The sequence below is a fragment of the Taudactylus pleione genome, unplaced genomic scaffold (assembly GCF_031769625.1).
Source record: "Taudactylus pleione unplaced genomic scaffold, aTauple2 ptg000154l, whole genome shotgun sequence".
NCBI classification, from domain to species: Eukaryota; Metazoa; Chordata; class Amphibia; order Anura; family Myobatrachidae; genus Taudactylus; species Taudactylus pleione.
In genome coordinates, this window is record NW_028284556.1 from 14775207 (window position 1) to 14802500 (window position 27294).

General features: G+C 44.4%; 1 protein-coding gene across 2 annotated transcripts in view; it reads left to right on the plus strand.

Annotated features, from left to right (window-relative positions):
- Positions 1–27294, plus strand: part of RGS17 (regulator of G protein signaling 17) — a 123268-nt gene that overhangs the window by 71591 nt on the left and 24383 nt on the right. For both annotated transcript variants that reach the window (XM_088474488.1, XM_088474490.1), the window contains exon 3: positions 13656–13793. In XM_088474488.1, the coding sequence (XP_088330614.1) occupies positions 13675–13793 (119 nt within the window). In that variant the 5' untranslated portion in view covers positions 13656–13674. The remainder of the gene's footprint in view (positions 1–13655; positions 13794–27294) is intronic.

Sequence of the window (27294 nt, forward strand, 5' to 3'; positions counted from 1 at the left end):
AGTGGCAGACAGGATGGCAGTTTGAAAAACTAGGCCCCAAACTGTACATAATGCAAAGAAAAAAAAGAGGTGCAAGATGGAATTGTCCTTGGGCCCTCCCACCCACCCTTATGTTGTATAAACAGGACAGGCACACTTTAACAAACCAATCATTTCAGCGCCAGGGTCTGCCACACAACTGTGGCTGAAATGATTGGTTCGTTTGGGCCCCCACAAAACAAGCTGGCAATTAATCTGTCCCTGCACAAACTGGCTCTATGGAGGCAAGATGTCGTCCTCATCCTCCTCATCCACCGATTCCTCACCCTCTTCAGTGTTGTGTACATCCTCATCCTCACAGAGTATTAACTCGTCCCTGCTGGAATCCACCACCACAGGTCCCTCTGTACGTTCTGGAGGCTGGTCTCCCTGGAAGAGTTGATAATTCATTTTTCTGAACATCATCTCCACATTTTGTGGAAGCAACCTCCTACGCCTTTCGCTGACAAGGTTCCCGGCTGCACTAAACACTCTTTCAGAGTACACACTGGAGGGGGGGCAACTCAGGTAAAATAGAGCCAGTTTGTACAGGGGCCTCCAAATTGCCTTTTTCCTGCCAGTACAGGTATGGACTGTCAGACATGCCTACTTGGATGCTGTCACCGATGTAATCCTCCACCATTCTGTCAATGGTGACAATATCATATGTAGTGACAGTAGACAGGTCAGAAATTGTTGCCAGGTCCTTCAGTCTGGACCAGATGTCCAAACTTGGTCCTGCCTGCCCTGCACCACCACCAGTGGGTTGTTTAGGATACCAAAGTTTTTTCCTGGCAGCCCCAGTTGCGGGAGAAAATGAAGAAGGAGCTGTTGACGTGTCACATTCCGCTTCAGCTGACAGTGTTTTCACCAGCAGGTCTTTGCATCTTTGCAGGCTTGTGTCAGCCGGAAAGAGAGACACCACATAGGCTTTAAACCTAGGATCGAGCATGGTGGCCAAAATGTAGCGGTCTGATTTCAACAGATTTACCACCCTGGAATCCTGGCAAAGCGAATGAAGGGCTTCATCCACAAGTCCCACATTCCGAGCGGAATTGCTCCGTCTTAGCTCCTCCTTCACTTTCTCCAGCTGCTTCTGCAAAAGCCTGATGAGGGGAATGACCTGACTCTAGCTGGCAGTGTCTGAACTGACTTCACGTGTGGCAAGTTCGAAGGGCTGGAGTACCTTGCACAACACGGAAATCATTCTCCACTGTGCTTGAGTCAGGTGCATACCCCCTCCTTTGCCTATGTCATAGGTGGATGTATAGGCTTGGATGGCCTTTTGCTGCTCCTCCATCCTCTGAAGCATATAGAGGGTTGAGTTCCACCACGTCACAACCTCTTGCTTCAGGTGATGGCGGGGCAGGTTCAAGAGTGTTTACTGGCGCTCCAGTCTTCTGCACGCAGTCGCTGAATGGCAAAAGTGGGCAGAAATTTTTCGGGACACCCAAAGCGTCTCCTGCACGCCCCTGTCGCTTTTCAGAAAATTCTGCACCACCAAGTTTATTGTGTGAGCAAAACATGGGACGTGCTGGAATTTGCCCAGATGTAATGCCCGCACAATATTGGTGGCATTGTCAGATATCACAAATCCCCAGGAGAGTCTAAGTGGGGTAAGCCACTGGGCGATGATTTCCCTCAGTTTCTCTAAGAGGTTGTCGGCGGTGTGCCTCTTACTGAAGCCGGTGATACACAGCGTAGCCTGCCTTGGAACGAGCTGGCGTTTCTGAGATGCTGCTACTGGTGATGCTGCTGTTGTTGCTGTGTAAGGTGATACATCTACCCAGTGGGCTGTCACAGTCATATAGTCCTTAGTCTGCCCTGTTCCACTTGTCCACATGTCCGTGGTTAAGTGGACATTGGGTACAACAGCATTTTTCAGGACACTGAGGACACTTTTTCTGACGTTTCTGTACAGTCTCGGTATCGCCTGCCTAGTGAAGTGGAATCTAGACGGGATTTGGAACCGGGGACACACTACCTCCATCAATTGTCTAAATCCCACTGCACTAATGGCGGATTCCGGACACACGTCTAACACCAACATAGCAGTCAAGGCCTCAGTTATACGTTTTGCTTCAGGATGACTGCTGTCGTACTTCATCCTCCTCGCTGAGGACTGTTGGCGGGTCAATTGTTTAGTAAAAGTAGTGTTGTTCCTACTTCCTCTCTGGGATGATGAACGACTCCCAGCAGCAGCAGCGGCAGCAGGAGGCGTAGCAATACAGGATCCTCCGGAGGAATCCCAGATAGGAGAGTCAGTCATGCCAGTGACATGGCCTGCAGGACTACTTCCAATCCTGACTAAGGAGGAAATTGACGAGGAGGGAGTTGAGGGTGTGGTTTGCAGGCGCTTGGATACAACAGGACAACGGGATTTAGGTGTCCCTGGACTGCTTACGGTCTTAGCCAAAGTTTCTGAACTTGACAGTAACTTTTTATGAATGCACTGCAGGTGCCGCATAAGGGAGGATGTTCCTAGGTGGTTAACGTCCCTACCCCTACTTAACCCACCTTTACATATGGTACATATGGCAAGACAGTTGTTGTCCGGATTTGGATAGAAATATTGCCAGTCCAAAGAGGTGGAATGTTTGGTCTTCTGCCCAGGTATGACCGCGATGGGCTTTTTCATCCCACGGACAACAACTATCTCCCCCGGAGCCTGATTTAAACAAACCACATCACCATCACAATCCTCCTCGCCAACTTCCTCCTCAGCGCCAGCTACACCAGTATCCTCATCCTGTTGTACTTCAACAGTGACATCTTCAATTTGCATATCAGCAATTGCACTGTGGGTGCTCCTTTCAGCACTTGCAGGGGGCATGCAAATGGTGGAAAGAGCCACCTCTTCCCATCCAGTGCTGGGAAGGTTAGGCATCGCAACCGCCACCACACTTGGACTCTCCTTGGGGATTTGTGATATCTTCTTAGGACGCACAGTTCTTCGCTGTGATTTTGCCAGCTTAACTCGTTTGATTTTTTTAGTGGGAGGAGGGCTTCCATCATCATGTGAAGCTGAACCACTAGTCATGAACATAGGGAAAGACCTTAGCCATTCCTTGCCACTCCGTGTCGTAAATGGCATATTGGCAAGTTTACGTTTCTCTTCAGATGATTTAAATGTTTTTTTCAAGGTCATTTTCCTGAACTTTGTCATTTGGGATTGTATGTGCCCTCTACTATGACATTGGGCATTGGCCTTGGCAGACGACGTTGATGGCATGTTATCGTCTATGTCATGACTAGTGGCAGCAGCTTCAGCACTAGGAGGAAGTGGTTCTTGATCTTTCTCTATTTTATATTTATCGGAGAAAGTTTGGTCCTCCATTTATGTTATATTGATATATACGTGCGGCAAAGGCGCACACAAACACAGAAAATAATTTTTAATTTTTGTTAGAGACTAGTGCACTTTGTGGGTTACACCACCCTTTATGAAATGAGCCAGCTGGCCCTTTACTTATGGGACACAGGCGCACGCTTGGCGCTGCTCCTTTGTTGATGCACATGCAGCTACAGCCCACACAATTCACAAACACAGAAAATATTTTTTTATTTTGATTGGAGTGCCCTTTGGGGGTTACAGAACCCTTTAGGTCAATAAAGCTGGCCCTTTATTTATGGGACACAGGCGCACGCTTGGCACTACTTTGTTGATGCACGTGCGGCTACTGCGCACACAATTCACAAACACAAAAAAATATATTTTTATTTTGTTTGGAGTGCCCTTTGGGGGTTACAGAACCCTTTAGGTCAATAAAGCTGGCCCTTTATTTATGGGACACAGGCGCACGCTTGGCACTACTTTGTTAATGCACGTGCGGCTACTGCGCACACAATTCACAAACACAAAAAAATATATTTTTATTTTGTTTGGAGTGCCCTTTGGGGTTTACAGCACCCTTTAATGGACAAGCCAGCCGGCCTTTTACTTATGGGACACAGGCGCACGCTTGGCGCTGCTCCTTTGTTGATGCACGTGCAGCCACAGTGCACACAATTCACAAACACAAAACAAAATATTTTTTTATTTTGTTTGGAGTGCCCTTTGGGGGTTACAGCACCCTTTAGCGGTCAATCCAGCCGGCCCTTTATTTATGGGACACAGGCGCACGCTTGGCACTACTTTGTTGATGCACGTGCGGCTACTGCGTACACAATTCACAAACACAAAAAAAAATATTTTTTTATTTTGTTTGGAGTGCCCTTTGGGGTTTACAGCACCCTTTAGCGGTAAATCCAGCCGGCCCTTCATTTATGGGACACAGGCGCACGCTTGGCACGACTTTGTTGATGCACATGCGGCTACTGCGCACACAATTCACAAACACAGAAAATATTTTTTTATTTGGTTTGGAGTGTACTTTGGGGGTTACAGCACCCTTTAACGGTCAAGCCAGCTGGCCCTTTACTTATGACACAGGCGCACGCTTGGCACTACTTTGTTGATGCACGTGCGGCTACTGCGCACACAATTCACAAACACAGAAAATATTTTTTTATTTGGTTTGGAGTGTACTTTGGGGGTTACAGCACCCTTTAACGGTCAAGCCAGCCGGCCTTTTGCTTATGACACAGGCGCACGCTTGGCACTACTTTGTTGATGCACGTGCGGCTACTGCGCACACAATTCACAAACACAGAAAATATTTTTTTATTTGGTTTGGAGTGTACTTTGGAGGTTACAGCACCCTTTAACGGTCAAGCCAGCCTGCCCTTTACTTATGACACAGGCGCACGCTTGGCACTACTTTGTTGATGCACGTGCGGCTACTGCGCACACAATTCACAAACACAGAAAATATTTTTTTATTTGGTTTGGAGTGTACTTTGGGGGTTACAGCACCTTTTAACGGTCAAGCCAGCCTGCCCTTTACTTATGACACAGGCACACGCTTGGCACTACTTTGTTGATGCACGTGGGGCTACTGCGCACACAATTCACAAACACAGAAAAAAAATTTTTATTTGGTTTGGAGTGTACTTTGGGGGTTACAGCACCCTTTAACAGTCAAGCCAGCCGGCCCTTTTACTTATGACACAGGCGCACGCTTGGCACTACTTTGTTGATGCACGTGCGGCTACTGCGCACACAATTCACAAACACAGAAAAAATATTTTTTTTTTAGCACTTGGGGGGAGCACCCCTGATGGACAGAGCACCCCCTGGACAACACTACAGCACCCCTTTAGGACTGGGACACTGCACAGGACTTTGGAGTGGACACAGCCCCTATGGACAACTGACTGCACAACACAGTCCAGCCAGCCCCTATAGACTTTGAAGTAGTGGACACAGCCCCTATGGACAACAGCAGCACAGCACAACACAGCCAGACCCTATGGACTTTGAAGTAGTGGACACAGCCCCTATGGACACAGCAGCACAGCGCAACACAGCACAGCACAACACTACTCTGCACTACACTACACTACACAGCTCAGCCAGCCCTAACTCCCACCCTCCCTCTTCACTGTCCACAGCCGAGTGAGAAAATGGCGCCGACGCGGGTACCTTATATAGGATCCAAAACCCACGAGACCCGGAAGGCGGGATGATGACGTTTTGCCTCGATTTCAGATCCGAGTCAGGCGGGAAAAGTCGAGCCTGACTCGGATCGGCCTCGGATCGGGGGGGCTCGGGGGGTTCGGATTTCAGAAATCCGAACCCGCTCACCCCTACTTTAAACCAACTACAATTTTAAATAATTGACTAAGACTAAAACTACAGTAGGCTTTTTTTAGTAACAAACAACAAGAAGACAGTGCTACAGTCGACTCCTATGGCATTATTGTTGTACCTCACAGAGTGCTGCAGCCAGTACACAGTGCCCCTGCCTTCAGTGCTAATAATCATTTTTTTATTTAGCACAAAGTGCCCCTATGCTACCCACACCCTCTCCCTCCAGTCTCCAGTGTGAAATGGCAGCTGATCACGAGGGAGGGACTTATGCAATCCAAAAAACATGAGATTCGACACTGGGAAGATGATGTTTTGTCTCGTTTTGAGGTCCGAACAAGGTGGTAAGACGGTTCGACTCGTAACCCCTGAGTATGGGTGTGTTCGTAGGATCCAAACCCACACATCTTTATATTGAGCAAACGCTACTGTTTGTAATCTGAGATGCATCTAACTGATCTATTGCACGTGAATATTGCACGTGAATACGCTATTCCTGTGTACGTTTGGAACACAAATGCTCCCACTTCTAATTGATCCCACAATATTTTGCATATCTGCAAATCAGAATGTGCCAATCAAAATGTGTCCTGAGCAACAGGTTGTACTGTATACAAATGAGACTAAAGACAGACATTGTTACTCAACAGCATGCAAAAATATGGAAATGAGTAAATGTTCTAGCTAGATACTTAGATATATTGTTATTTAAAGTTACCAAAATGCTTGTATTGCATTTCCTTCTTGTTAATAGCTATATATCATGTTAATTAAATTAATGCATTGTTATTCACCAGAGTCACAAAGCAACAATGTGATATACATCTCTTCTGAAGTGATCTAGCATTTTACTGCTGGAAAAAAATTATGTAATGAACAGTTTCAATTTGGGTGCAAAAATTCAAATGTACAAAGCAAATATGTGTTCTCCCAGTGTTTGATTTTTGTTATGCCTGATTTTACTCTCAACACATCAATTCAACTTCTTTTGATAACACAATAGTTTTTATATGCTTATAATTATTATGTGGGTCCATGATATGTGGGAAATAAAGAGCTTGCCAACTGTACTAACAAATGTAAGCCTTATAATATCACACAGCGTTCTGTCCATTTGCCTTTACATGTAAAATATTTATTCATGTACAAATATAGTTGCAATAGATCTGTTTTTGCAGCCAAATGTAAATTGGTGAGGCACTGTTTGTCTCTCTTTTAAAAATGAACCTGCATAATATATCCAGGTCCATACTGACCAGTTCAGTTTTGAAACAAAAAACATATATATATATATATATATATATATATATATATATACAAGTTGATATTGGAATATTCCATATTTTGAAATATATTCATACAGTACCATAATTAAATGTCTTGGGAATGGGACCCAAATAGCTTATACCGACAGCCTGCGTTTAATTCTATACAATATTTTCGATAATGTTGTAGCTCAAGCAAAGTTTGTGTACAAACAAGAAATTAATTTATCTTTCATATACACCTTATACACAAAGCTTGAAGGTAATTTTTATACTTTCTTTTTAATATTTTTTTGCCTTAAACAAAGTTTGTGTACATTGAACCATCGAAAAGCAAAGGTTGCATTATCCCAGTCATGCTAGAACAAATTTTGATTTTCGGAAGATTCTGTATTTCTGCATATCTGGATATGGGAGACTCAACCTGTAGATAAAATGGTATATGAGACAGCACTCCAAACCTGCAAACATCTATGGTGCAGGGTCCTTAAACAAGTAATATATCACACTCACCACCTCCTCAGAGAAGATTGCAGGACCAGTACTCAGGATAATCAGCAAAGAAAGTAGATTCAAACAGCCAGCACTCAGCAAATGCAAACAATATTCCAGGGTGCTACACGAAATAATCTGAGAACCTGATCCAGGTACGACTTCAACCATATAAGAACAAAACATAAGCACTCACCTTGCAAAATACAAAACTGATTAATTTTAAAGTGGTAAATAAATTAATCAGTTTTGTATTTTGCAAGGAGAGTGCTCATGTTTTGTTCTTATATATATAGATAGTTAGATATAGTTAAAAAGAAGGCACTCACTTTTAATATATACTGGCTCTGCCTGTTGTTTATTGGAGTGATATCTGAACTGGAGTGCCATCCATTCTTACAACTTCTGAAGGAGCACCTAGGCACTCTGAGATGGCTGTATAAGAGTGCCGGGCCACGAAGGCTTATATATATATATATATATATATATATATATATAATGCATGCAGAGGTCCCACTCGTCGGCGACTTAACAAATGAGTCAAAGATTATTATGAATTATCTAACTTTTAATACCAGTTCTTTCCTCAGAAAACAAAAAAGGAATGCATACTTTACATAGAAATATATATATTTATATACTATATATGTAAATATAAATATATATATACAGAGCAGAAATGATCCAGCACTCGTCTAAGCCTGAAGCTGTACAGTACCCGCATGCCCTCAGAGAAAGATGGGTACGTTGAAAAAAGTACTGCGGCACACTGGGTTTTAACTCCAATTTTATTTCAAATATACATAATGGTGAGCCAACGTTTCGGGGTCACAAAGCCCCTTTGTCATTCACCTTGACAAAGGGGCTTTGTGACCCCGAAATGCTAGTTCACCATTATGTATATTTGAAATATAATTGGAGTTAATACCCGGAGTGCTGCAGTACTTTTTTCCACTTATATATACAGTATATATATATATATATATATATATATATATACAAATAAGAGCAAATGACTGGGCCAGAAAGCAGGGGGTGGGGCCGGCTGATGTGACCCAGTGTATATATATATATATATATATACACTGGGTCACATCAGCCGGCCCCACCCCCTACTTTCTGGCCCAGTCGTTTGCTCTGATTTGTGCTTGTCCTGCCACTCCCCTGTGCACTTCACTCTGTCCTGTATGCACCCCTCTGCTCTGCTCTGTCCACCTGCCTCCCCATTCTGATGATGAACTTTCACACTTGTGACTACTTGGTTTTGCAAAGTCTCCTTGCCTATTTTGGGTTTCCATTTGTACCAATAGTATCTTCTGGATATCTAGAGGCTCACGGACTGCCATATTTCTAAATTCCTCATCATACTTTCTAAGTGGTTTGCCGATGTTTGATCTTGCAGATTACCTTTTCTGTGATTAAACATCCATGCTGGTAGCTTCTGGTTCAGATATATCTCCAGCTTCTGGCATGAAGTGCATATCAACTTCCAGCTTTTCTGTAACTTGTGCTGAATTTTTGAATATATCTCTATACTTGACAAGCCTTTTGGTACTTTGATTCTACAATCTGTAACCTTTACTTTCATGGCAATAGCCAAGCAGGAGGCACTTTGCTGATCTTGAATCTAGCATTAGTCTTTCTTTCGCTATATGTACATAGTATTTACATCCAAAAGTTCTGAGATGTCAAACACTTATTTTTCTCTTTTACCAGGCTTGTATAGATTTTATGTCCTTTAGTGCAACTGTGGGAGAATGATTTTTTTAGATACACTGCTGTGGACCTGGCTTCTGCCCAAAGCAGTTTATCTAGGCTTTCATCCTTCACCATACTTCTTGCTCTCTTTACTTGTGTATGGTTTCTTTGTTCACACATACCATTTTACTCAGGAGTATAGGCAATAATTAACTGATGCTCTATTCCATATTTTTTATACAAGTCTTTTCTAGCCTGCAATTTTCTTTGCTACTTCAGATTTCTCTCTCTCTAATGAAGCATACATGTATCATTCTTGTGAAGTCATTTATGAATGTTACAAAGTATCTGTTTCCACTAACTTACTTTACTTCCAATTGGGATACATACATCTGAATGTACTATCTAAAGTGATGCTGTAGCTCTGTTTGTTGACTTAGGAAATGTCCGGCAACTGTGTTTTTCTGCTATAAAGTTCTCACATATCTCTTTCGCTATATTAGTCACTAATATTCCTGTGACCATTTTGTTCTGTAGCTTTCTAACACTGTTGTCTATAAGGTGACCAAATCTTCTATGCTAGAGTTTACAGTGACTGTGACTCAGTTGTCACCTTTGCATAACAGTGCTGTGTATAAAGGATGTACAATTGCTGACACCTTGTGCCTATAGCTATTATGGTCCTTTTTCTGTTGCACACAATGCACTTTCCTTTAGGAAGTTGACTCTGTGACCTCTCTGTTCTAGGACACTGATGGCTATAAGATTTGTTCTCATTGCTAGTACATAAAGCACTTTCTCAACTTTCAGGTGAGCTTTTGAAGCTGTAAGCACTTGTCTGTCAATCACTTTGAGTGTGATAGGCTAACATGTGACTAGCTTGGTGAACCATATATTATTGCAGCTGAAATGCCTTGTTGCACTTGAATCAATATAGTAGCAATCCTTTTTGCACTTATCTGTAACACTCAGGGCTGACTCATCTTCAACATTGCACTTTTTTTTTGCATAGGGTTCATATTCTTTTACATGCACTCAAATGCTTTGTGACCTATCTTTTGATAGTCATAACACTTAAACTGATTTTTTTTATTTCTCACTTTTTGTGTGTGATGCAGTAGTCTCAGCACTTGACTCCCATGACACTCTTGAAACTGCAATAAGTTCATTCTTGCTGTGTCTGTGGTTAACTCTGCTGTGTTTGCCTCCAACGCCACAACTAGGAAGTCAAACTCTGCTGCCATGTTCTGTAAAATTGTTATAGCAGTTTCTTTATTATCTGCTTGCACACCAATGGATGTTAATTGCTGAGAAATATATAATTTTGTCAATGTAATCACTCATACTGCTGTATACACTTAACTTGTTATTGTATAATACACATCTAAATGTATTCTTCTTATGAGACCTCCATCTTGTTATACTGCATACTTGCCGATCATCTGGCTGCCTTCCGGGAGGGAGCAGCCAGATCGGCAGGGCAGGGGGCATGGCTGGGAAAAGGGGATGTGGCCACATGGGCATATATCATTTATGGGCATGACAGGGGGCGGGGCCACACAATTGCGCCATTTTGACCCCCACCCGCTACACAATGCAGTTAAAACAGGTATTGTAAAGCACGGGGTGGAACAAAAATGACACAATTCAGCATGAATCACATCACTGGCCCCTCCGCTGCAGAGGTTTAACAGGTATTTGCAGGGGGCGGGGGGATCGGCGGCAGTCGGGAGGCTTGCCTGCCTTTCTGGGGAGCCAGGAGCTGCACCCATTTATCGAGAGACTCCCGGCTGAATCGGGAGGGTAGGTAACCCTGTTATACTGTCTGCAGTGCTGTCCACTTGTTATTTGCTGAATTTTTCTCATGTGCTGCTCTAATCTAAAGTCTATGGTAACTATGACTCTCTATTTCATTTGAGCTTGGATTTTAATCTGGGTCTACTATCCACAATCTTTCATGTTTTAATTGCATTTCCATAGCAAACTTCCAGGTTGTATACAATAATTATCTGTACCTTTCAACTTGCTCCTGTGTGCATACTTATTTCAGCCATATTTATGCAGTTTCTGTACACTAATCAGTCTTTGTACAGACACACTGCACTGGAAACACTATGTTGTTTTCACTTTATGTTTTATGCAGCTTCTGAGTACTGACTATCTTGTATGGTGACATACTGCTCTGAAAACACTCTGGGCCTGATACAGACCCACTCGCAAGTGGGTCGATGATGGCCCAGTGTACACGCGCGGCGTGTGCACTGTGCATGCGCGAGCCCCAGAGAGAGAGCAAAAATTGCTCGCTCTGAGACTCTCTACAAAAGGGGCGGCTGTCGATGTTGATCGACAGCTCGCCCCATTTTGTAGGCGTGGCGGGGGGGTGGCTTCACAAACGGAGGCGTTGCCATGCGAATGCCTGCCATTTGTGGGCTGCCTCACTGACATCACCAGTGATGTCAGTGAGAGAGCTTCCGGTTCTACTAGAGCCAGAAGCTCTCTGGGCTTGCGGCCACGAGACCCTACCACAAGGGTCTCGTCGCAAGCCTGATGGTCGTGATGTTCTTGACCATCGCGACCATCATCATGGCCGTTCGCAATAGCTGTGGGTGGTAACCCACAGCTATGCGAGCGGCCAAGAGGCCGCAACTTAAAAAAACGGCACCCACCCTGATTCAGAGCGAGCGCTCACTTTTTGCGGATGCCTCTGAATCAGGCCCTCTGTTCTGTCTTCACTCTGCGTCCTGTAGCAGTCTGTGTCTTGCAAGTGTCTAAGATGTCACCTCTGTGCTGCTGTGGGCATCTCAGTAGCTTGGGGCCTGTGTACTTTACTATTGTGTGCCTGGGTCCATAATCTATTGGAAATATGTGTGTACAAGTGTGGTGGTATGTAAGAGTTATGTACACACAAGCAGAATGCCTTATCACTAGCCCAGTTGCTTAATGAGGTGGATGATTTATTTGGTGCTAAGCATTGTACAGCAGCACACACTGTCATACACAGGTTAAGATGGAGTGGAGTGGGTTTTGGTACACCTCACGAGCCAATGAGTGTATACTGCTAGAAGTTAGTGGCACCGGGTGCTGGAACAGCTATAATACCAAGTAATATCTCAGTTCTCTGATGGAGCTAAGTGGGAGATGGGCATCTTCCACTATGTCACTCTTACACAGTAACAAGGAACACTGGCCCTGATTCAGAGCCAGATGCTCTGAAAGAGCACTCGTTCTGAATCACGGTTTTTTTAATCTTTTTTTGGAGCGGCCTCCTGGCCACTCGCATAGCTGTGGGTGACCACCCACAGCTATTGCGAGTGGCCAGGATGATGGTTGCGATGGTCAAGACCATTGCAGCCATCGGGCTTGTGACAAGACCCTTGTGGTAGGGTCTCGTGGCCGCAAGCCCAGAGAGCTTCTGGCTCTAATAGAGTCGGAAGCTCTCTCACTGACATCACCGGTGATGTCAGTGGGGCCGCCCACAAACGGCAGGCGTTCGTATGGGAATGCCTCCATTTGTGAAGCCACCCCCACGCCACGCCTACAAAATGGTGCGAGTTGTCGATCAAAATCGACAGCCACCCTCTTTTGGTGCAAGACCCAGAGCGACGGAGTGCCCGCATGCGCATGTCGGAGCCAGCTCTGGCGTGTGCATGTGCAGTGGCCTAACATCGACCCGCTCAATGAAGCCTCCCTGGAGGTATATTAAGCATGAAGTCTGTGCAGTAGTACACTCTACTATTAACAGGTAAAAGTATTCACAGTTAGTTATATTTTGCAGCATAAAGATAAATAAAACATTATACAAGAAGAGTCTAGCCTGTCTGGCCCTTTCACAAAACAACAGTATTAGCACTGTCCTTACAGCCAGTAATTATAGTCATGACTGACTTGGATTTATTAAATTGCACCAGATGAAGACTTATTTGACTTCATATGTATACAATAGCCTTTTTCTCCACAGATTATGGGCCTGATTCAGCAAGGACTGCAACTACACAGAACCTTCGTGGAGTGATTGACAGAAAGTACCATTTGGGGGTGGTGATGGGGGGTGGTCAGCAAAATGCAGGCGTGCCAGTGCGTTTGAATGCTGTTGCAAGGGTGTGCATAAATAATCCACTGCAATGTCATACGCAGCTTGTGTACTCACTGCATATGACGAGGTTAGCAATTCCTGAGTAAGGTCAGAGCTTGTGCAAGTGTGCATGAGGCTACAATTGTAATCAATGTTACTGATGGTTTTGCAGTCTTGCTATGTGTAACATAAGGTGGGCGTCCTTATGTTGTGCTGCAATGGCATAGCGATCACAGAGGATTAGCATATCTTCACAGTGAGACTGTGTGTGTAATCGCTATTGCATTTGCAGTTATGATCCTTGCTGAATCAGGCCCTATGTTAGCTAGGCTGGCAAATAGTTACTAATATTAGGCACATGATTGTTTATTATGTAATAGTTGTACATTGTTTTCTTATTTTGTCTACTATTGTTTTCCAGCCACAGAGGAATTGCTGAAATGAGAAAGAGGCAACAGTCACAAAATGAAGAAACCTCTACAGTATCGCAAGCACCCGGTGGGAACCAAAGGCCGAACACTTGCTGTTTTTGTTGGTGCTGTTGTTGCAGCTGCTCATGGTATGTCTTGCAGTAAATTTGGTACCTTATCCAATACAGGTAAATAAAGTTAAACTGTAAACTGACTTAGTCGTGAGATAGATACAGTCACAAACCTGTACTTCTCGTTCTCATGCAAGTGGGAAGGGTAGAGATGGAGTAGAATTATGAATCTTGTTATAACATAAGTTTCAGTCACATGGTTGATAGTTTCATTTAGAATGTAGAGGGATATTTATAAAGGAACAGTGACAGCTAAATCATCTATTATACAGAACTTTTTTTTACAATAAATTAAACAATGCTCATAATCTACAAACTTGCCATTAAAAATTATTCTAACACTTAAGGATTAAAAATAAAAGACATTAAGGGGCTCATGTAGAGTTGGATTCTTTTGTATCCCACACGTACAGTATGGAGGAAAAGATATAGGAATGAAAAATGCATTTATATTCATATGTTCAGTTGGGCACATCTCAAGATGTGTCCAGCTATACATCACTAATACATGCTTTGGGTTTAAGTGAGGAGAAATAAGTGTGTATACTTAAGCCACATGTTAGCAATGAGATAACACAGAGATTATGCTTGACGCTGTTAGTAGTAAATGTGAAGATTGCATTAAGCTATTTATACAGAATATAACAATGTAATGAATTGTCATATACACAACAGGGAATTACTTAGGTGCCTAATCATTAATAAATGTGAAAGTCGCAAGTGAAACCTAAAATATCATTCCATACAAACACATATGCAAAATACATATACAATTACATTTTATAGAAACATCTGTTGTTTTCTTCTTTCTGCTGCATTCCCAATGTGAATAGAGTGCAACTTCTTATAATATATAAGCCATGCTACCGATTTAAATACTATAAGTAAGAATAATCAACACACAAACAGGCCATCAGAAACGGCTAGCTAATGCTACTTATCGTCATCATCATCATTGTTTCTCTTAGCACCAGCAAAAGATATTCCTCCTGGAAGGTGTATATTTGTTTGTGTCCATATCTACCTCAGTCTGAAATACATGAGCACATCTTCACTGTAGTCAGCCTATGCTCATCTGGCCTTTGACTCATTCAAGTCTCACACATATAATTCTATAAATGGCAGGTATGCAAAGTAGCCATTAGGTTTAATTTTTCTTTTCCTTTTATTTTAATGTCTGTATTAAATTGTTAAATGCTGTTTGATATTTCCCTTATAGTATGACTTGATTTTGTATTTGTGATCATCATCAGCAGGTATACTTAGAAGTGTTAAAAGTAATGGCATGCCGCAAGCCAAATTGGAGCTAGCGCTAATGCTCATAGCCTGTGCTTGTCTCACTGCAACAAGAAGTGATTACCAGCTCATTCCTGGTCAAAATAGGGCTGAATTCTTTAGGAGAATTACAGTAGGCAGGCAAGCTCCATAAAGAATTAAGGAAAATTAGAATAAAACTGCGCTGGTATAAATTCACATAGACATGTATTCAGTTATCCCCTTCAATTTAATAAGACATATCATATAATAAATCGCATAACATTACAAAATTACAATTACATAAATAAATACCCAAAAATCTACTGCAGTAGACTAATCTAAAAAAGATCTATATATTTTTTTAAAATAATTGTGTAATAAAGTTCTTTATTTAGGAACTCCTGTGTCCAAAAGTAATTTATCCAGTTAGAATTACAGTATATCCAGCAATAAGCTTTAGTAACTGATGTGTCAAGCAGCAGTTCCAACATAGCACAATATTCCTTTTACCTGCTACTATGTTGTTCCAAAGTATCTGGATTAAGGATCATGATCTGCAGCTTCAGTATAGTCAGCGCTAACGGCACTGTACTGAGTTCAGATCTCAGTGTAGTAATGCATATCCTGTAAGAATTGTAGCCGCACCGTTTATTGGCAGGTGTGTGGTCATAAACAGCTAGGAGACCCGCCGGGCAGTTACTGGTAGTGCAGCATCTCACTGATCATACTCACTGGTAGTAGGTAGACATCACATATTCATGAGACGTCTTTACGGTGTTAGAGTACAAGTCTGCCGCTATATCAAGCCGTGCTCGTGGTGGATCTCTTAGGCGCTAGCTGGCAGGTGTAATACGGCAGTTTTCTTGTCAGCAATAGTCAGCAGTGTGGACACAGGTCGTTTGAAATAACGGGCAGCAATGTATTTCGTTCCTTCCTTGGGACTTTTTCAGCTTGAATACAAACCCTACCTGCATGATTTTTGTCACACCCATTTTTTCATTGCTGTGCTCTAGTAGAAATGACAACATCTGCACTTGATCCAACAGACAGATCAGCTTCTTTGGCATATAAGTGAATATTTAATGCAGAACAAAATTATAGATGAATTCATGATGTAACAAAATAATGGGGGCTATTACGTGTAGTATACGTAACACCAAATTCTGTCAGATATATAAGCATAATTTTGTGGACAAATAAGGAATAAAGCAAATAGATGGAAAACTGTTTAAAATCTTGCTTATTTGTAGGAGGAACTATTAACTTGGTGAGGCTGTCGGGGAGTCGGTGCCTGATGTCTTTTTATAATCTAACTATTCCCCTGGGCTTTGTTACAAACACTGTTCTATGACATTGTGGGATGAGATACATTCCATGACCTATAAATATAAACAAATTGCATTGTGATTCATTACTGTTTCATTTCGTTTAGGATCATGTGATTATACCTGTATTAACAAAATAGAAGTAGATTAGGCATTGGTCGATATTACAAATGAATGAAACTGAGAAAAACAAACATTTTGGAACTCTACAAAGTGCCAAATTCACCTTTTACATAAATTCTTGTCTATGAATAGAACTGGTTCAAGAACAGGGTGTGACTTAAAATGATGTCACAATTTGCAGCCAGGAGGAAGGAGCTTTTAGGCTAAGGAACAAAGAAAATTCTGTCCTAGTATGGTTCCTATTCAACTTGTTGTTGAACAATGTGATTAAATATTTTAAGGATATTCATGCTTGAGTCCAGATGGTTAAATCAAATTGACTGAGGTACTAATTAAGTCACCTGTGTTCAAGCCAGGATGGTCTGCACTGATGGAGTTTGGGAACCTCTGCTTTAAAGAGATGCTGGGCAGGGCTACTGAATAACCAAGATTAATTGCACTGTGGAGAAATGCTGACAGAACTTCCAAATAGCACAGACAAATGAGCTCCACTAAACAGCACAGAGCAGGTATCAAATTAAACACCTTAAACACGGGGCTTGTGCAATAGTATGTGAGCTGCAGCCGCTGTAGGAACTCTTGAGTATTACCATATTTTTAAAGAGACAATCATTTTAAAGGCAGAACCAGCTTAGTTTTGCCATTAAAATGATTGCTGCTTTAAAAATACGGGAAGACTCGCAGGAGTTCCCACAGCAGCTGCAGCTTGCAACCTATTACATAAGCCTGCAGAACTGATAGTATCAGACTGATTTGAACCCACAAAGGAGTGTGAGAGGGAAATCCCTAAAAAGGCTGAACAGCCAAGTATCACAGGTCCAGAAACCAGCAAGGCTCTGAACTCTGCAGCAGCAATCAAGATTAAGAGCACAGCCCAGCATGATGACTCCTGCTTTGCACACCTGACTGGTTGCCAGGAAACTGACTGAACACATTAGACCTAACCTCAGCAGGAGCTGCTAAACTGTGCTTCTTCTGGATTCTAAAATATATGAGGATGGCAAGACAATATGGGATTGCAAGGAAAGTAGGAGATATCCAGATAATTTCTGAGTTACCTTTATATTGATTCAGTTTGATACTCATTCTTGCAAAAGTAGGTAAAAAATAATCACCAACTTTAAGCAATGATGAAAGGACCCCTTAGTATCAGCTGCAGGGCCATAATTAGGGTGGTGCAACATGTTCCATGGCACAGGGCACTGCAGTGCAAGGGGTGCTGTTCGGACCTGTACACTTTCTGTTTATAATCATTCTCATTTGTAGCTTCCTCTTCTTTTATCCCCAGCATCTCCTGGCCACCCCTATCTCCTCCCTGGCCAACTCCCTCTCCACCTGGCCACCTCCCCAAATACCACCAGTCATGTCCTCTTTTATTTAACATAAACATTTAAAAACACTGTCACACCCAGGACTGGAACCTATCACCCCTCACTTGGCAGTCAGACACCTTACACATGAAGCTATCTGACTCACAATTTCTGATGGAAGCCCTGAACACAACCACCTATTCCCAGTTACCAGCACACCTTGAGAACCCTTGCCGGTGAGTTAAGCTGCCAGCACAGGGTATACATACACAGATCTTGCTGCCACTAATATGTTGCATATAGTAGCACTCTTTCTATATCTTCATTCGGTGATCTACACTGCCAGCTTCAGGCTTGTGCATGGCTGTTACGAACAATTCCAGCTGCAGGTGCAGCTTCACCAGCACCCTCCTACATCTAGAGCTGGTGAGTTATACTGCATAATTATTGCATATCATCACTGCAGCCATTGGATTCACATTGTGTTTGGCAGTGACCCATGAATAACAGTGGTACAATGGCTTCAGTACCCCGTCATCATCTACCGGAAAAATCAGATTTGACATGGTCTTTTCCCATTCTGCTACGCCTCCTTTTTGGGTGAACATCATATGTCCATATTTGAAAAATAGAGGGGTGAGAGCGCCAATGCTCTTTCCTGCCCAGGGCACCGATAAGGCTAGTTATGGCTGTGATCAGCTGTAGGTATTGATATGGATACACAAACAAAGGCAATCCAAAACTGTCTTGAACCCTCTGATGTTAAAGCAATTCAATGTTTTTTGGGGGCTTTTGTAATTATAATAGATTACTTTTTTTTAAAGATTTTCTAAGATAGTCCAATCCTTAACTGCCCTCACTAAAAAAGGAGCAGACTTTATCTGGTCCACAAAGTGCATGCTGCTTTTAAATTAACTTAAAAAAGCCTTTCAAACTGCCCTGGTGTTAAACCATCCTGATTCACAATTCCCATTTTTTGGGGAGTTTGATGCATTGGAGTCAGCAGATGGGTTTAGCTTGTTTTTTTAGCAAATTACACCTGCTTAACCACCAGTGGCGTAACTAGGGTATTTGGAGCCCAGGGCAAATGTAAAAATGGAGCCCCCCCCTATGTGCGCGCACAGCAAAAATGGGCATGGCCACTTAAAAATGGGGCATGTCAACAAGACAGACATCCCTTTATCGTCACTCTGAACATTCCTTTCCATATGCACCTTAACCCCATTAGTGTCCCTTATACAGTACCCCCAGTATGCTATGTCCCCAGTTGTGGTCCCTGTTATGCAGGCCCATAGTAGTGCCCCTTATACAGAACCCCCACTAGTGGTCCCCCTTATGCAGCCCCCAATTAGTTCCCCTTATACAGTACCCCCAGTATGCAATGCCCCCAGCAGTGGTCCCCCTTATGCAGCACCTCATTAGTTCCGCTTATTCAGTACCCCAGTAGTGGTCTCCCTTATGCAGTGCCCCCCCTATGAAGTGCCCCCTTATGCAGTGCTCCTTTATATAGTGCCCCCAGCAGTAGTCCCCCCCTTATGCAGTGCCCCCAGTAGTGATCCCTCTTATGCAGGCCCCCAGCAGTGATCCCCCCTATCCAGTGCCCCTTATACAGTGCCCCCTATAGTTTTCCTCCCTATTTAGTGCCCCTAGTGGTCCCCCCAATGCAGTGCCCCTAGTAGTAAGCCCCTTATATAGTGCCCCCAGCAGTATTCCCCCCTTATGCAGTGCCCCCAGTAGTGATCCCTCTTATGCAGGCCCCCAACAGTGATTCCCCTATCGCATGCCCCTTATACAGTGCCCCCTGTAGTTTTCATCCCTATTTAGTGCCCCCAGTAGTAGTCCCCTTGTAGTAAGCCCCTTATATAGTGCCCTAGTAGTAAGCCCCTTATATAGTGCCCCCAGTAGAAGTTCCCTATCCCCTCCCGATGCAGTGCCCCCAAAAGTAGTCCCCCCCAGTTGTAGTCCCCAGTAGTGGTACGCCCCTGTAGGGGTCCCCCCCAGTAATGGTGCCCCCAGTAGTGGTCCACCCCTGTAATGGTGCCCCCAGTAGTGGTCCCCCCTGTAATGGTGCCCCTCCAATGTGCAGACACACAACACAAGTAAAAAAAAAATACACTTACCTGAATCCAAGTTCCGGCTCCAGCCACTGCTCCCGGCGCTGCACGTCAGTCCTCCCGGGTTGGTGCGCTCTGCATTATGGGAGAGACGTCATGACATCTCTCCCATTACCCACTGCAGGAGCCGGAAGGGAGCCGGCTCTAGCAGTGGGAGCTCAGCAATCAATGAGAGTCTGTCTGACTCTCATTGGCTGCTGGTTAACACACACATTGCTGCAGCGTGGTGGTGGCGATGTGTGTGTTACTGCACAGCCTGAGACCGACCACCTCCCACCCTGCTCCTAGCGCTATTGGGTAAGCGCTCAGTGGGAGGGAAGGTCTTGGCTGTGCAGCAAAGAACCGGTGCTGAGCACAGGGAAGCCTAGCGCCGGTCCTTTGTAAATGCTTAGCGCTGACCGCACACACTGTGGTCAGTGCTACACTGCCTAACTAAGGCGGGTCGGTACCGTGGCCAGCGGTGCAACCCCACCCTGTGCCGCCGGTCCTGCACGCCCTGCTCAATGTGATGTCAGTGGTCTCTCACTGCCCACATCATGTGTGCTTCGTGTGCCCCAGAATCCCTTGCCTTTGGCATACTGGAGGCAGAATTCAAGTACAGCAAAAGTGCTTGGAGAGGAACTAAATTTCCCCTTGCAGCACTGGATCGCTGATTGCTACAGTACATGGCACATTCAGATAGGGCTTATGTATGATCATCAGCCTCTCCAAGTGTTTCTTGCTGCTCAGAGGAGACTGAACTGTCCCCTGTGAGTTGCTAGTCACATGCTCCACTGTGTTCTGCTTTGCATATTTGGGAGGGGGAGCATTGTAGGGGGCAAAAAAGATGATCTATTTTCAATTGGCTGGACGATCCTCATCACGTAGGGAGTTTTGGCCTCTGTGGGGAGTAAAATCTACAGTAATATGCCACAAAAGTGGTGGTATAATATCATAACATTACAGAGGGGGGGGCATGTTTCAGGGGGGTCAATTGTTACAGGGGATTCTATAAAAATTTAGAGGGGATTGTTACAGGGGATTCTATAAAAATGTAAAAATGCTAAAGGATTGGGGGAAATAATGCTACAAAGGTTTTCTGACATGCCCACAGGGTGGCACTAGACACCCACTCGGGTAATTTTTTGCTATAATGTTATTACATATGCTTTCAAATATGTATTATGTACCTACTGTAATTTATTCACTAACAAAATCGACAATTACTTTGACATTTTTGAAAAAAATATTTGCCATTTAAGTGGTAAACAAAACTACACCATGAGATATCAGGAGTTTTTAGCTATCATTCTGTACTCCAAAGATTGAAGACATTTACTAGAAGGTGCTTCATATCTTGTGATCATATTCAATGATCATCAAAAGTTATAATATTTAAAATCAGCCACACAAATTCTAGGCGGGGTTGTTGGGCAATGTTTCTTACATGTTTTAATTTCCTAAGACCCTTAAAGGACATGTGCCAAAAATCAGAAAGCTGATGCTCTATCAAGACAGTTTGATCAAACACAAGGTCCAAAAGGCATTGCCTACCATTCCTATAATCATTTGTAGCATTGTTCAGATTAACCACAAAATGTGATCACGTCAGACTGGGCTTTCTCTGACATGGTCACATCTGATGTGACCAGTCAAAAATACCCACTGGGTAACTGCCAAAGATAATCTTCCAGCAGCCGTCCATTTCAGAGGGCCTCGTGCCCCCTGCACCCACAGCTTTGTCCCTATGTATCCTGATCACTGCTGGCCACAGTGATTGGGCAGTCAATCTCACCCAGAGGACCCTCTCCCATGAATCACTGCAGTAGCGATGGGCGATCATCAGGAACTCCCGCCCACTGCTGCTGGTTTCTTTTGAAAAAGTTCAGCAAGAACTAAGTTTTAAAGTTAAAAAAAGCTAAATATATATATATATTAGGGGTGTGCACCGGCCACTTTTCGTGTTTTGTGTTTTGGTTTTGGATCTGGATCTTTCTTCGTGTTTTGGATCTGGATTGGTTTTGCCAAAACCACCCTTCCGTGTTTTGGGTTCTGGGTTTTGTGTTTTGGATCTGTATTTTTTTTTAAAAAAGCATAAAAACAGCTAAAATCACAGAATTTGTTGGTTTCTCTGCTCCTATGCTATTATTAACCTCAATAACCTTAATTTCCACTAATTTCCAGTCTATTCTGAACACCTCACACCTCACAATAGTGTTTTTATGTCCAAAAGGTTGCACCGAGGTAGCTGGATGACTATGCTAAGCGACACGAGTGGGCGGCACAAACACGTGACCCATCTAGGAGTGACACTGCAGTGGCAGACAGGATGGCAGTTAGAAAAACTAGGCCCCAAACTGTACATAATGCAAAGAAAAAAAAGAAGTGCAAGATGGAATTGTCCTTGGGCCCTCCCACCCACCCTTATGTTGTATAAACAGGACATGCACACTTTAACAAATCAATCATTTCAGCGCCAGGGTCTGCCACACAACTGTGGCTGAAATGATTGGTTCGTTTGGGCCCCCACAAAACAAGCTGGCAATTAATGTGTCCCTGCACAAACTGGCTCTACGGAGGCAAGATGTCATCCTCATCCTCCTCATCCACCGATTCCTCACCCTCTTCAGTGTGTACATCCTCATCCTCACAAAGTATTAACTCGTCCCCACTTGAATCCACCACCACAGGTCCCTCTGTACCTTCTGGAGGCTGGTCTCCCTGGAAGAGCTGATAATTCATTTTGATGAACATCATCTTCTCCACATTCTGTGGAAGCAACCTCCTACGCCTTTCGCTGACAAGGTTCCCGGCTGCACTAAACACTCTTTCGGAGTACACACTGGAGGGGGGGCAACTCAGGTAAAATAGAGCCAGCTTGTACAGGGGCCTCCAAATTGCCTCTTTTTCCTGCCAGTACAGGTATGGACTGTCTGACATGCCTACTTGGATGCTGTCACCGATGTAATCCTCCACCATTCTGTCAATGGTGACAGTATCATATGCAGTGACAGTAGACATGTCAGAAATTGTTACCAGGTCCTTCAGTCCGGACCAGATGTCCAAACTTGGTCCTGCCTGCCCTGCATCACCGCCAGCGGGTTGCTTAGGATACCTAAGTTTTTTCCTGGCAGCCCCAGTTGCGGGAGAAAATGAAGAAGGAGCCGTTGACGTGTCACGTTCCGCTTCAGCTGACAGTGTGTTCACCAGCAGGTCTTTGCACCTCTGCAGGCTTGTGTCGGCCGGAAAGAGAGACACCACATAGGCTTTAAACCTAGGATCAAGCACGGTGGCCAAAATGTAGTGGTCTGATTTCAACAGATTGACCACCCTGGAATCCTGGCAAAGCGAATGAAGGGCTTCATCCACAAGTCCCACATGCCGAGCGGAATCGCTCCGTCTTAGCTCCTCCTTCACTTTCTCCAGCTGCTTCTGCAAAAGCCTGATGAGGGGAATGACCTGACTCAAGCTGGCTGTGTCTGAACTGACTTCACGTGTGGCAAGTTCGAAGGGCTGGAGAACCTTGCACAACACGGAAATCATTCTCCACTGCGCTTGAGTCAGGTGCATACCCCCTCCTTTGCCTATGTCATAGGTGGATGTATAGGCTTGTATGGCCTTTTGCTGCTCCTCCATCCTCTGAAGCATATAGAGGGTTGAGTTCCACCGCGTCACAACCTCTTGCTTCAGGTGATGGTGGGGCAGGTTCAAGAGTGTTTGCTGGCGCTCCAGTCTTCAGCACGCAGACGCTGAATGGCGAAAGTGGCCAGAAATTTTTCAGGCCACCCAAAGCGTCTCCTGCACGCCCCTGTCGCTTTTCAGAAAATTCTACACCACCAAGTTTATTGTGTGAGCAAAACATGGGACGTGCTGGAATTTGCCCAGATGTAATGCCCGCACAATATTGGTGGCGTTGTCAGATATCACAAATCCCCAGGAGAGTCTAAGTGGGGTAAGCCACTGGGCGATGATTTCCCTCAGTTTCTCTAAGAGGTTGTCGGCGGTGTGCCTCTTACTGAAACCGGTGATACACAGCGTAGCCTGCCTTGTAACGAGCTGGCATTTCTGAGATGCTGCTACTGGTGACGCTGCTGCTGTTGCTGCGTAAGGTGATACATCTACCCAGTGGGCTGTCACAGTCATATAGTCCTTAGTCTGCCCTGTTCCACTTGTCCACATGTCCGTGGTTAAGTGGACATTGTGTACAACGGCATTTTTCAGGACACTGAGGACACTTTTTCTGACGTTTCTGTACAGTCTCGGTATCGCCTGCCTAGTGAAGTGGAATCTAGACGGGATTTGGAACCGGGGACACACTACCTCCATCAATTGTCTAAATCCCACTGCACTAATGGCGGATACCGGACGCACGTCTAACACCAACATAGTAGTCAAGGCCTCAGTTATACATTTTGATTCAGGATGACTGCTGTCGTACTTCATCCTCCTCGCTAAGGAATGTTGGAGGGTCAATTGTTTAGTAAAAGTAGTGGTGTTCCTACTTCCTCTCTGGGATGATGAACGACTCCCAGCAGCAGCAACAACAGCAGCGGCAGCAGTAGGCGTAGCAATGCAGGATCCTCCAGAGGAATCCCGGATAGGAGAGTCAGTCATGCCAGTGACATGGCCTGCAGGACTACTTCCGATCCTGACTAAGGAGGAAATTGACGAGGAGGGAGTTGACGGTGTGGTTTGCAGGCGCTTGGATACAACAGGACAACAGGATTTAGGTGTCCCTGGACTGCTTACGGTCTTAGCCAAAGTTTCTGAACTTGACAGTAACTTTTTATGAATGCGCTGCAGGTGCCGTATAAGGGAGGATGTTCCTAGGTGGTTGACGTCCCTACCCCTACTTATTTCACCTTTACATATGGTACATATGGCAAGACAGTTGTTGTCCGGATTTGGATAGAAATATTGCCAGACCAAAGAGGTGGAATGTTTGGTCTTCTGCCCAGGCATGACCGTGATGGGCTTTTTCATCCCACGGACAACAACTGTCTCCCCCGGAGCCTGATTTAAACATACCACATCACCATCAGAATCCTCCTCGCCAACTTCCTCCTCAGCGCCAGCTACACCAGTATCCTCATCCTGTTGTACTTCAACAGTGACATCTTCAATTTGCATATCAGCAAGTGGACTGTGGGTGCTCCTTTCAGCACTTGCAGGGGGCGTGCAAATGGTGGAAAGAGCCACCTCTTCCCGTCCAGTGCTGGGAAGGTCAGGCATCGCAACCACCACCACACTTGGACTCTCCTTGGGGATTTGTGATATCTTCTTAGAAAGCACAGTTCTTCGCTGTGCTTTTGCCAGCTTAACTCTTTTGATTTTTTTAGTGGGAGGAGGGCTTCCATCGTCATGTGAAGCTGAACCACTAGTCATGAACATACTAGGGATCGACCTTAGCCGTTCCTTGCCACTCCGTGTCGTAAATGGCATATTGGCAAGTTTACGTTTCTCTTCAGCTGATTTAAATGTCTTTTTCAAGGTCATTTTCCTGAACTTTGCCATTTGGGATTGTATGTGCCCTCTACTATGACATTGGGCATCGGCCTTGGCAGACGACGTTGATGGCATGTTATCGTCTATGTCATAACTAGTGGCAGCAGCTTCAGCACTAGGAGGAAGTGGTTCTTGATCTTTCTCTATTTTATTTTTATCGGAGAAAGTTTGGTCCTCCATTTATGTTATATCGATTTGATATATACGTGCGGCTAAACACAGAAAATAATTTTTTTTTGTTTTGGACTGGAGTGTACTTTCGGGGGTTACAGCACCCTTAACGGTCAAGCCAGCCGGCCCTTTACTTATGACACAGGCGCACGCTTGGCACTACTTTGTTGATGCACGTGCGGCTACTGCGCACACAATTCACAAACACAGAAAATAATTTTTTTTTTGGTTTGGACTGGAGTGTACTTTCAGGGGTTACAGCACCCTTAACGGTCAAGCCAGCCGGCCCTTTACTTATGACACAGGCGCACGCTTGGCACTACTTTGTTGATGCACGTGCGGCTACTGCGCACACAATTCACAAACACAGAAAATAATTTTTTTTTTGGTTTGGACTGGAGTGTACTTTGGGGGTTACAGCACCCTTTAACGGTCAAGCCAGCCGGCCCTTTACTTATGACACAGGCGCACGCTTGGCAGTACTTTGTTGATGCACGTGCGGCTACTGCGCACACAATTCACAAACACAGAAAATAATTTTTTTTTTGGTTTGGACTTGAGTGTACTTTGGGGGTTACAGCACCCTTTAACGGTCAAGCCAGCCGGCCCTTTACTTATGACACAGGCGCACGCTTGGCACTACTTTGTTGATGCACGTGCGGCTACTGCGCACACAATTCACAAACACAGAAAATAATTTTTTTTTGGTTTGGACTGGAGTGTACTTTCGGGGGTTACAGCACCCTTTAACAGTCAAGCCAGCCGGCCCTTTACTTATGACACAGGCGCACGCTTGGCACTACTTTGTTGATGCACGTGCGGCTACTGCGCACACAATTCACAAACACAGAAAATAATTTTTTTTTTGGTTTGGACTGGAGTGTACTTTCGGGGGTTACAGCACCCTTAACGGTCAAGCCAGCCGGCCCTTTACTTATGACACAGGTGCACGCTTGGCACTACTTTGTTGATGCACGTGCGGCTACTGCGCACACAATTCACAAACACAGAAAATAATTTTTTTTTTGGTTTGGACTGGAGTGTACTTTCGGGGGTTACAGCACCCTTAACGGTCAAGCCAGCCGGCCCTTTACTTATGACACAGGCGCACGCTTGGCACTACTTTGTTGATGCACATGCGGCTACTGCGCACACAATTCACAAACACAGAAAATAATTTTTTTTTGGTTTGGACTGGAGTGTACTTTCGGGGGTTACAGCACCCTTTAACGGTCAAGCCAGCCGGCCCTTTACTTATGACACAGGCGCACGCTTGGCACTACTTTGTTGATGCACGTGCGGCTACTGCGCACACAATTCACAAACACAGAAAATAATTTTTTTTTGGTTTGGACTGGAGTGTACTTTCGGGGGTTACAGCACCCTTTAACGGTCAAGCCAGCCGGCCCTTTACTTATGACACAGGCGCACGCTTGGCACTATTTTGTTGATGCACGTGCGGCTACTGCGCACACAATTCACAAACACAGAAAATAATTTTTTTTTTGGTTTGGACTGGAGTGTACTTTGGGGGTTACAGCACCCTTTAACGGTCAAGCCAGCCGGCCCTTTACTTATGACACAGGCGCACGCTTGGCACTACTTTGTTGATGCACGTGCGGCTACTGCGCACACAATTCACAAACACAGAAAATAATTTTTTTTTGGTTTGGACTGGAGTGTACTTTCGGGGGTTACAGCACCCTTTAACGGTCAAGCCAGCCGGCCCTTTACT